The 12455-nt window shown below is 44.1% G+C and overlaps 1 protein-coding gene across 1 annotated transcript in view; it reads left to right on the plus strand.

Annotated features, from left to right (window-relative positions):
• Nucleotides 1–2699, plus strand: part of SRPX2 (sushi repeat containing protein X-linked 2) — a gene marked incomplete at its 5' end in the record, with an annotated part of 32511 nt that extends 29812 nt beyond the window's left edge. The window contains 2 exons of the mRNA XM_080652702.1: nucleotides 972–1093; nucleotides 2176–2699. Coding sequence (XP_080508828.1) covers nucleotides 972–1093; nucleotides 2176–2356 — 303 coding nt within the window. The 3' untranslated portion in view covers nucleotides 2357–2699. The remainder of the gene's footprint in view (nucleotides 1–971; nucleotides 1094–2175) is intronic.
• Between the last annotated feature and the right edge of the window lie 9756 nt (nucleotides 2700–12455).

The raw sequence follows: 12455 nt of genomic DNA on the forward strand, positions 1-12455 counted from the left end.
TCTCTGTGAAATATCAATAAAATGTGTTTAAAAAAAAAAAAAAAAGAGCCAGGGTAGAATTACAGGGTGTACTGCCTGGTGTGAGGAAGGCAACAAAGGGTAATGAGAAGAACACTGGCACTATTTCTGAGAAATCCTGGAGACTGAAATTGTAGCCTAGTGGTAAGGAGCACACACTTAGGCAGGCAGTAGCAGCCCTAAGTTTAAATCTTGGCTTAGAATTTTACTGTCATGCAAGTTTGAGCAAGCTACTTTTTTACTCTACAGAATAAGAATATCACCTGCCTTGTTAGGGGTATTATGAGGACTAAGTTAGATTATGCCTGCAAAGCATTAGGTATGTGTATTCCGTAAATAATAGACATTATTATCATATCATAATAGCTATCCATTAAGAACCTATGTAGCTTCCAATTGTAATATAAATAAGTTATGGTGACTATAGTTAATAATACTGCATTGTATATTTTAAAGTTGCAAAGAGAGTAGATCTTAACATTTTTTATCACAAGAAAAAAATTAAATCTATGTATGGTGATAGATGTTAACTAGACTTCTTGTGGTGATCATTCATAATGTATACAAATATTGAATGATTATATGGTATACTTGAAATTAATATTATATGTCAATTAGTATCTCAATTTTAAAAAAGAACCTACATAGTTTAAAACCTATAAAAAATGAAGGAAGTAGGGATTGTGATCCTGCAATTTATAAATTATATTTCTCTTTTCTACCCCACATGTTATAACCAACTTCATGCACTTCATTAAAATAAAGAAAACACTGTTAGGGCAAGTAAATCAGGAATGGCAGAGGGAAGATGTTGTAGACTTCATCATGTGATGGTTGGGAGAGAAGGCCCTCCTTTCCCATACTGCCTCACTGTGGTCCCTGGAAGAATCAGCTAAGTAGTCTTAGGTTTGAGTCTGAGACCCTATTCCATAAAACCTTCTCTCCCCTCCCAGCAATCCACCTGTGGACTGGACCTGCGGCATGTGACCATCATTGAGCTGGTGGGGCAGCCACCTCAGGAAGTGGGGCGCATCAGGGAGCAACAGCTGTCAGCCAACATCATCGAGGAGCTCAGGTCCAGGCTGAAGGGCCACAGGGAAGGGGTGGGCAGGAACCCTAGGTGAAACACTGGTAACAGGAGGGTGTGGGAGAATCAACTATACTACTCTCTTGGGGCACTACATGTTTGAACTCTTTGGATACATTAATTAAGATCAGAGAGTGGCCAGATATCAGAATCAAATGGAGGGGGGCTTAAAATACAGAGGACCAAGCCCCATTCCAAACCATCTCAGGACTGTCCTTTTTTTTTTCAATAAGGCATGTCCCCTGACTCTGAAGTACAGCTAGAGCTGAGTCACAGACCCAAACATGACTCAGATAGGCCTCTGATCCTGTTGCCTCATGGCCTCATCTCTTTACCTTCGGTCTCCAATAGGCAGTGAAATCTGAATCATATCTATCTGCCCTTGGGGGAAGAACAAACTATTGGTGACAGGCGGTAGAAGTTGACTTTTCTCATTATCTATTCATTATCACCCTTCCAATGCCTCCACATATGCTCAGAGCCAATAAAGCCACTACTGCTCTCTTTTCTAGATACACTACCTGCCTCTAGGTCTCATTCTCAGTAGGGACAGAAAGATTCAGTCCCAGGTAGGGGAGAGACTGAGAAACACTCAGAGGAAGGAGACTGTAGACTTGCAGCAACAGATGGAAGAGTTGATCAGGTGAATTGATCTACCTGTGAGCTATCATGTATGGTTTGTTTTCCTCCATATGGTTGTGCAAGTATGCCCATCTCAATTCTAGAAAACACTAGTCATATCATAGTGCATGTGACTGGTGCTCCTTGGACTTATTCTATGCAGCCCACATTGCTATATGAGGGAAACATCACCTAGTAATAATGTAGCTGCTCCATCCACGGTGAGGAAGGGACAGCTTAACAGAGCCAGACATACAAGATCAGAAGTGCAGGGTCAGAGTAGAGAAAAACAAAGGGTTTTGAGATAGGTAGTGGAGAGGATAAGGACAAGGACTCGGTTGGGGAAGGAATCAGTCCATCAGTGGAGCTACAAAAGGTCAGAGGGTAATAGAGCCTGGTGGAATGAAGCCCAGACAAGATCTCACACCTCCCTGGACTCCTCTCTCTAGGCAATTCCAGCACCTCACTCGCTCCTACTTCAATATGGTGTTGATTGACAAGCAGGGAATTGACCGGGAACGCTATATGGAACCTGTCACCCCAGAGGAAATCTTCACATTCATTGATGACTACCTACTGAGCAATCAGGAGCTGACCCAGCGTCAGGAACAAAGGGATGTATGCGAGTAAACTTGAGCCAGGGCATGGTTGAGGTCAAAGGAAAAGCTCCCCTAGTTGGTTGAAACCAGGGTCTAATAAAATGAGGAAATGGTTTCCCATAATTCCAGGGACAGGACTCTGAGATAGGTGAGGTTCACCAATCTTGGGACATTTCCAGTAACCTTTTTAGGGCTGCATAATAGTTTCCCTAAGCAAGTCTCTGCTTTAAGTAGCACTTGAGGAGCATAAGAAGCTATGTAGGGACTGAGGAGAGGCCCTGGGCAGTGGGTTGGTGGTAGGTTTTCCTTTCCTAACCTGGGCTTCTCCCAGCTCTCCAAAGTCTTCTAGATAAGTAAATCCTAAATTCATTCACTAACTGACTGTCGGTTTTGTGTGGTGTTTTTTGTTGTTTTATTTTTTACATTAGTAAGCATTTAATAATATTGTTTGGTCATTTTCAAAGCCACTATTCTTTGTGACTCCTTTCAATATTTGGGGCTTACCAGTATACACAAACATTTAAATTAGCACTTTGAAACAACAAGTTTGAGGTTGTTTGTGTTGCAACATGTATAATGTGTTTTCTTGAAGGGCCATCTGGATTAGATGGACTGCCAGGTTTTAAGGGGAAACCTGGAGACACCAGACTACCTTGCAATCAGCACAATGATGAGAGGCTTTATTTTCAACTGGTATAGTCAAACCACAGCAATTCCTTCCTGTCCTGGAGGAACAAAGCTGCTCTATAGTGGGTTTTCCCTTCTTTTTGTTCAAGGAAATGAACAAGCTCATGGACAAGATCTGGGTAATGTCCCAGCCCCAGTTCTCAGTTACTTTGTTCCAAATTCAGATTGTTAATTTTTATGGCATGGGGTACTTCTCTCTAAATTTAAGTATAAACAACCTTGGGTATTTTACAGCACTGTTTCAAAGAGAGTAGCCCTGGCTGGTTTGGCTCAGTGGATAGAGTGTCGGCCTGTGGACTGAGCGGGCCTGGGTTCAATTCTGGTCAAGGGCACATGCCCGGGTTGTGGGCCTGATCCCCACTGGGGGGGCGGTGCGAGAGGCAGCCAATCAATGATTCTCTTTCATTATTGATGTTTCTATCTCTCTCTCCCTCTCCCTTTCTGAAATCAATTAAAAAAGAGAGAGTAAACAAAACATTGGCTTCATGTATAATTTTTCTTCTGAAATGTAAAATCTTTTTATTTATTTATTTTTATTTTTTATTTTTTTTAATAAATCTTTATTCAGATTATTACAATTGTTTCTCCTTTTTCCCCCCATAGCTCCCCTCCACCTGGTTCCCACCCCACCTTCTGCCCTAACCTCCCCCCGCAACTGTCCTCATCCATAGGTGTATGATTTTTGTCCAGTCTCTTCCTGAACCCCCCATACCCCTTTCCCCCTGAGAATTATCAGTCCACTCCCTTTCTATGCCCCTGATTCTATTATATTCACCAGATTATTCTGTTCCTCAGGTTTTTAATTCACTTGATTTTTAGGTTCACATGTTGATAGATATGTATTTGTTGTTAATAATTTTTATCTTTACTTTTTTCTTCTTCCTCTTCTTTAAGAATACCTTTCAGCATTTCATATAATACTGGTTTGGTGGTGATGAACTCCTTTATCCTTTTCTTATCTGTGAAGCTCTTTATCTGCCCTTCAATTCTGAATGATAGCTTTGCTGTGTAGAGTAATCTTGGTTGTAGGTTCTTGCTATTCATCACTCTGAATATTTCTTGCCACTCCCGTCTGGCCTGCATAGTTTCTGTTGAGAAATCAGCTGACAGTCGTATGGGTGCTCCCTTGTAGGTAATTAACTGTTTTTCTCTTGCTGCTTTTAATATTCTCTCTGTCTTTTGCTCTTGACATTTTAATTATGATGTGTCTTGGTGTGGTCCTCTTTGGATTCCTTTTGTTTGGGGTTCTGTGCGCTTCCTGGACTTGTAAGTCTATTTCTTTCACCAGGTGGGGGAAGTTTTCTGTCATTATTTCTTCCAATAGGTTTTCAGTATCTTGCTCTCTCTCTTGTTCTGGCACCCCCATAATTCTGATGTTGGTACGCTTGAAGTTGTCCCAGAGGCTTCTTAAACTATCTTCAACTTTTTGGATTTTTTTTAATTTTTTTATTAAGGTATTATATGTGTACATATCTTACCATTGCCCCCCCACCCCACTCCCATACATGCCCTCACCCCCCAATGTTTTGCATCCATTGGTTACTCTTATATGCATGCATATAAGTCCTTCAGTTGATCTCTTATTTCCCCCACCTCTCCCTAACCTTCCCGCTGTAATTTGACAGTCTGTTTGATGCTTTACAGCCTCTGTATCTATCTTTTTGTTCATCAGTTTATACTGTTTTTCATTATCCCCAAATAAGTGAGATCATGTGGTATTTTTCTTTCATTGACTGGCTTATTTCACTTAGCATAATGTTCTCTAATTCCATCCAGGTGCCTACAAATGGTAATAATTCCTTCTTTTTTATGGCAGCATAGTATTCCATTGTGTAGATGTACCATAGTTTTCTGATCCAGTCATCTGCTGACTGGATTTTTTTTTCTTTTTGCTTTTTCAGTTGAGTGTTTTTTGCTTCTTTGTATTTCAAATCTTTGACTTGATTCTTGCGTTCCTCTAGCCTGCTGTTGGGTCTCTGTATAATATTTTTTATTTCAGTCAGTGTATGTTTAATTTCTAGTTGGTCCTTTTTCATATCTTTGAGGGTCTCGTTATATTTATCGGCCTTTTCTAGGATATTCTTGAAAAGCCTTATAACCGTGGTTTTGAATTCTATATTCAGTCGTTTGTTTTCCTCCATTTCTTCCGTTTGTGATCTGTTTCTTTGTCGCCGCATTTTCATTGCTTCCCTGAGTTGGTAGGGTAGCTTTGTGTGCTAGGTTTCCTATATGGCCCAGTGGGTCGGCATCCCCAGTTAACCTGAGGTGGATACTCTTGGTGCACCCCTTTGTGGACTGTGTGTACAGCCTTGTTGTAGTTAAGTCTTGATTGTTGTTGGTATCACTGGGAGGAATTGACCTCCAGGCCAGTTGGCTGTGAGGATCAGCTGTGTCTATGCTGGGAGAATTTCGGTGCTGGAGACAGCCTTATAGGATTAGCCTTGCCAGATTGCAAAAGCCTCTGTGCTCAGCTTGGATGAGGTGGAGTCTCAGGGTGGAGCAGACAGTCTTGGCTTCCCATCAGCCTTGCCCTTGCACACGTGCGCCTGCAGACCTCTGCCTTCCCCGGATCCCGAGTCTCCGCCCGAGAGTCCAGATTCCCCCCGCAAGAGCGTGGGTCCCCAGGGGCTCGCCTGGAACTGGGGTTCAGTGCAGTCAGAACTGGGGCTCAATGCAGTCAGCAGCTTCCGACTCCTTTCCACTAGGGAAAGCCTGTGGCAACCTCCACAGCCTTTGTGCACACTGGCTCATGCACCTCCAGACCCCTGCTGGGGCTCCCCCGGGTCTCCCCCAGGTCTCCGAGTCTCCAGGTGCCTTTCTCTCTACCTGACAGTCCAGACTCCCCCTGTATGAGCCTGGGTCCATGGGGTTTCGCCCAGAACTGGGGTTCAGTGCAGTCGGAACTGGGGTTCAGTGCATTCGGGGGCTTCCTTCCCCTTCCCGCCAGAGAAAGTCAGCCAGGCTCTCAGCCGCCCTTCCTCTCTGTGCGCACAAAGACCCTTTGCCATACCTCCAATTCTCCGTGAGCTTTTCTCTTTCCATCTAGTTGTAGAATTTCCACTCAGCCAGCATTCCTGTGGTTCTGGATGGTGTCTGTTCTGTCTTTTAGTTGTAGTTTTGAAATTGTTGTGCGAGGCAGCAGTTTAGGTGCTTACTTATGCCACCATCTTGGTTTCTCCCTAAAATCTTTTTAATTAAAGTATAATTGATAAACAATATAATATTAGTTTCAGGTGTATAACATAGTTAGATTTCACATTTATTCACCTTACAAAGTGATCACCACAAAGAGTCCACTAACTATATCACCATAAAAAGTTATTGTGATATTATTGATTGTATTCCCTATGCTGTACTTTACATCCCCATGACTTCTTTATAAGTTTGTATCTCTTAGTAATCCCTTCACCTTTTGCCCATACCCCCACCACCCAACCCTCAGGGAACTATCAGGTTTTTTGTATCTCTGAATCTGTTTTGTTTGTTCATTTGTTTAGTTTTTTAGATCACACACAAAAGTTAAATGATATAGTATTTGTTTTTCTCTGACTTATTTCACTTAGCATAATATCCTCTAGGTCTATCCATGTTGTCACAAGTGGCAAGATTTCATTCCTTTTCATGACTGAGTAAATATTCCAGTGTGTCTGAGCTGTATGTTTGTGTGTATACACATATATATTAACTTCTTCTTTATCCATTCATCTACTGGTGAACACCTAGGTTTCTTCCATATTTTGGCTACTAGAAATAATCTTTATCTTTCCTAGTGAGGTTTTTTTCTTTCATTTATTTCCTTACTAGAGGCCTGGTGTATGAGATTTGTGCACTGGGGGCAGTCCCTCAGCCTGGCCTGCGCCCTCTTGCAGTCCGGGACCCCTTGGGGGATGTCCTCCTGCAGCAGCGGAGGCAGGACTGGTTCCCGCCACCGCCACTGGCTCGCCAGCCGTGAGCCCAGCTTCTGGCTGAGTGGTGTTCCCCCTGTGGGAGTGCACTGACCACCAGGGGGCAGCTCCTCTGCATTGAGCATCTGCCCTCTGGTGGTCAGTGTGCATCATAGAGACCAATTGTTCCGCCGTTCAGTCGATTTGCGTATTATGCTTTTATTATATAGAATTTCTAGTTTGGGCTTTTTTTCCACTTAAAGAATTCCCTTTAACATTTCCTGTAATGCCAGTTTAGTGGTGATGAACTCCTTTAGCTTTTTCTTGTTTGGGAAAATTTTCATCTTTCCTTCAACTGTGAATGATAACCTTGCTGGGTAGAGTATTCTTGGATGTAGGTTTTGTCCTTTCTTCGTGTTGAATACATTGTGCCACTCCCTTCTGGCCTGCAAACTTTCTGTTGAAAGTCAGCTGATAGTCTTATGGGCAATTCTTTGAAAGTAACTTGTTATTTTTCTCTTGCTGCTTTTAAAATTCTCTCTTTAACGTTTAACAATGTAATTATAATGTGTCTTGGTGTGTGTCTCCTTGTGTTTATCTTGTTTAGGACTTTCTGCGCTTCCTGGACTTGTAAGTCTATTTCTTTCACCAGGTAGGAGAAGTGTTCTGTCATTATATCTTCAAATAGATTTTCAGTATCTTGCTCACTCTCTCTTCTCCTTATGGCACCTTCATGATACAAATGTTATATGTTTTAAGTTGTCCCAGAGGCTCCTTACACTATCTTCATATTTTTTATTCTTTTTTTCTTTTTGTTCTTCTGATTGTGTGTGTGTGTGTGTGTGTGTGTGTGTGTGTTTTGTTTCCTCATATTCCAAGTTGCTGATTTGATTCTCTGCATCCTCTACACTACTGTTGATTCCCTATAAATTATTCCTTATTTCAGTTAGTGTATCCTTCATTTCTGACTGATTCTTTTTCATGTCTTTGAAATTCCCACTGAGAACCTTTAAATTCTCACTAAGTCCCTTGAAGCTCTCATTAAGTTCTTGAGCATCCTTAAAACCATTGTTTTTGAACTCTGTATCTAGTAGTTTTCTTGCTTCCATTTCATTAAATTCTTTTTCTAGAAATTTTTTCTGTTCTTTCATTTGTGACATGTTTCTTTGCCTCTGCATTTTGGCTGCTTCCCTGTGTTTGTTTCTATGTATTACCGGTAGTTAGAGTTGTTATGTCTCCTGGAATTGGTAGAGTGGCCTTGTGTAATAGGTGTTCTGTAGGGCCCAGTGGCTCAGCCTCCCCAGTCACCTGAGCTGGGCAGTCTAGGTGCGCCCCTGTGTGGGCTGTGTGCACTGTCTTGTTATAGTTGAGCCTTGATTGCTGTTGGCATCAATGGAAAGAATTGACCTCCAGGCCAATTGGCAGTGAGGACCAGCTGTGACTACAGCAGAAGAGCTGATGTGCAGGAAATACCCCTATGGAGCAGGACTTGCTTCAGTGGGGCTTTGGTGCTCACTAAGTCTGCCCCTTGAGTGTGTCACTTGTGGATGTGTAGAGTTATAATCTGTTATGGTCTGAAGCTGTCCACCAGGTGCACTGGCTCTGGGGCTTCTTAGAGGTTCAAAGTCAGCCACTGCCTGTGCCCTGCACAAGCCACAGAGTGATCTGCAGATGGTTGCTACCTGTGTTGGGCTTGGAGGTGCCCAGGAGAGGCCAAACTGTGAACCAAGGCAGGCTTCTGCTAGTGCCGGGCCTGGGACTGCTTATCAAGTAATACGGGGCATGCTGAGTCCAGGTGCTACTTGTTTGAGAGATTTTAGGAAAGTCTGAAACCTAAACCAGGACTGGCCATTCATATGGAAAAGCCACTGCAAACAGCTTGGATAGGGCAGAAAATTGGGTGATGCAGAGTCTCAGGGAATCACCAGGGCAGGGCAAACAGTGTGAGGCAGATTGATGAAGACTCAGATATGGCGTTTGCCACTCAACTATGTGGTGAAGAAAGTTTCAGCATAGAAACAATGACCTCTGCAAGAACTTTTGTCTGGGAGAAAGCTGCCCCTGAGTTCTTGCCCTAATGGCAGACAATTTAGTTCCTCCCCATATGTCCCTGGATCCTTTCAAGCTGCTGCCTAAGCGCTGGAGCTCAGAGGGAGTGAGTCCATGTGCTGGTCCTTTAAGAGGAACTGTCTAGGTCTCTAGCAACCTCTGTGTCACTCAGCCACAATCCCTGCTGATTTTTATAGCCCAAAGTTACAGGGACTTCTCTTTCCAGCACTGGAACCCTGGGTCTGGTGTGTGACTGGGATATCCACAGCCAAGATATCCCTCCAAATTAAAAAAAACACCACATGTGGGTATCAGACCAGCCCAGTGCAGCCTTCATCCCTCCTACCAGTCTCAATGTGCTTTCTTCTTTAATTCTCTAGTTGTAGGTCTTCCATTCAGCCAGATTTCAGGTGGTTCTGAATGATGGCTCTTCTGTATTTTAGTTGTAATTTTGATGTGGTTGTGGGAGGATGCAAGTACCACATTTACCTACCCCACTAGGTGTAGCAGATCAGGAGCCATTTGAAAGGGTGCTAGCCTGGGTGGGTTCTCAGGAACATGCCAATGAGGGGTGAACAGTGTTAGCAAGCTTAATGGAGAAATAGTTTCTGCCAGTGTCTGACCTCCTAGGTTAAAGAAAGGGGGGAAACTGTCACCCACCAGCAACTCTGACTCAGGAGAAAGTTCCGACAGATCCGTGTCCCTCCAGTACATACCCTAAAATTAGTCTCAATGTATCACCTTTATATATGACCTAAGTGCTTTTCAAACTTCTGCCTCTGTGCCAGGACTCAAAAAGAGCACAACCTGGGTTTCCTACAGCCCTTTGGCTCTCCAAGACATAAGCCCCTAGATTTTTTCAAAGCCAGTTGTTATGGTGGTTCCTCTTCCTAGTGCAGTTCCCAGGCTAGGGCTTGGACCACTCACTCTTCTAGGACAACCTCCACTGTTGTGATACCCCTCCCATTTGTGAGTCACCACATGGAGAGTGGAGGGTAGGGTAGGTATGACTAGACTTAGACTGTACCCCTCCTACTCATTTCAATGTGTCTTTTTCTTTATATCCGTAGTTGTAGAAAATCTTTTCTGCTAGTCTTCAGGCCATTGTCAGAGATAGCTGTTCTATATGTAGTTGTAATTTTTGTGTCAATGAGAGGAGGTAAGCTCAGGATCTTCCTACTCCACCATCTTGAACTCAGAGCCACGAGTCTGGCTCTTGAATGCCAATTTAGCTTGTCTGTGAAATGTCATTCCTTGTTGTTGGTACACTGCCCCCCAAACAAACGTGTCCTGGATGGGATCACCAACAACTGACCGTGTTTTAAATGGTTCCTCTACCCTGAGGTGGCAGCAGAGGGCAGCACCATCATAACAAACAGGACACCTTAGCCAGTGCAGCTGAATTTTCCTCATAGGTTAACTGTATCATTGGTGGTGGGGGAAACTTCAAAACATTCTTGGATTTGTCATTTCACCTTTTAAGGCATTAGTCTACAAATGCTATGTTTACCATTGCTTCATCTAAGAGTTGGGAAAATGCTACTGTGAGTGGGAGCTTAGGAAGAAAAATCAGGCCAGAGCAGAATGCTTTCTTTGGCCCCTCCAATCTCTTCTTACTGAGCCTCTAGTCCCATAGTAAAAGGTGGTCAAAGCTGTCCCCTCCTCAGAGGAGCTCCAAGCTCATGATCTAGGAACACTTGAAAGCACCACTGCAAGCCTCAGTAAAACTAAACAATGGAAAAGGCACAAAAAAAGATAGCCTAATTTATTAAGTTCATCAGATAATCACTTTTAAGAGATGAGCATAGAGCAGGTGGAGCTACAGCAGCACAAAGTCTAGCCTTAGAGGCAAGGCATGAAAGTAAATTTAAGACAGGGCTATTGGGAAGTGGGGCTATACTCAGACCCCTGCTCTGGCTTCAGGCACACTTAACAGTCTGTCAGTGTTTTAAAGAAAAGTGTTCTTCTCTGTGCTGCAGAGGATCTTCTGTTCCACACTCATGGAAGGGACCCAGTATCATGGTTAAGACCCAGCACACTTTCTGATTTAGCTCTACCCAGGGGGTCATCAGTGAAAAATTAGAGGAGAAAAGGAAGCAGGCTGGGTGGAGAGGCAGAGCTTATGATGTTTGAGCATTCACTATATGCCAGGTGCCATTCTAAATATTCTATTGATTGATTCTGAAATGTTCACAAGAAACTTATAAGATAGGCACTATTATTATTCCCATTTTTCAGATGAGGAAACTGAAGCACAGCGAAGTTAGGCAACTTGCCTAAGACCAGACAGCTAGTAAGTGGCAGAGTCAGGATTTAAACAACAGTAGTCTGGCTCCAGAGTCTATGTTCTTAAATATTATGCTATACTGTCTCTACCTCTTTTTCTACTTTTCATTTAAAGACAGCTGACAACTCCAAGCAAGGAGAAATATTTCACCTTCTATATATAATCTTGCTCAGAAACAAGACTTCAGAGTGGACCCAGGAGGAGAGGCTCTTAAGTTGTGAAAATTCATTCCCCAAAGCAGAGCAATGGGACATAAACCATGAGCCCAGAACATGTGGGGGCAGTAGTAAGTCATAGAAATGCTGTTTCTATTGGGGGTGGGAGATTTAGTGAAAATCTCCTTTTAAAAATGCAAAATCAAAAGTTAGGCAGCTGCTGAGTGGAATGAGACATGGAAGAAATTATCAAACTTGGACCAAAAAGGTCCCTTTCTTCCTCTTCCCTAAGGGAAGTATAGGAGTTGTGAAAGGTAGGAGGCAAGTTTTGGGCAAAAGGCAAAATAAAATGAGTTAATGTCAGAAGTCTCCGGTCAGACAGAGTCTACGGTTCTAAAGGAAAATGAATGCCCTTCCTTATCTTTATCATTAACACTAGAGGCCCGGTGCACAAAATTCGTGCACGGTGGGGGGCTGTCCCTCAGCCCAGTCTGCACCCTCTCCAATCTGGGACCCCTCGAGGGATGTCCAACTGCCCGTTTAGGCCCGATCCTACCGGTAGAATCGGGCCTAAACGGGCAGTCGGACATCCCTCTCACAATCCAGGACTGCTGGCTCCCAACTGCTCACCTGCCTGCCTTCCTGATTGCCCCTAACTACTTCTGCCTGCCAGCCTGATCACCCCCTAACTACTCCCCTGACAGTCTGATTGATGCCTAACTGCTCCCCTGCCAGCCCTGATTGCCGTTAACTGCCCTCCCCTGCAGGCCTAGTCACCCCTAACTGCCCTCCCCTGCAGGCCTGGTCACCCACAACTGCCCTCCCCTGCAGGCCTGGTCCCCCACAACTGCCCTCCCCTGCCAACCCGGTCACCCCTAACTGCCTTCCCTTGCCAGCCTCATCGCCCCTAACTGCTCTCCCCTGCTGGTCTGGTCCCCCCCCCCCCCAACTGCCCTCCCCTGCAGGCCTGGGTTCCCCCAAACTGCCCTCCCCTGTAGGCCTGGTCACCCCTAACTGCCCTCTCCTGCAGGCCTGGTCCCCCGCAACTGCCCTCCCCTGCCGACCCGG

Source organism: Plecotus auritus (assembly GCF_963455305.1).
Source record: "Plecotus auritus genome assembly, chromosome: X".
NCBI lineage: Eukaryota > Metazoa > Chordata > Mammalia > Chiroptera > Vespertilionidae > Plecotus > Plecotus auritus.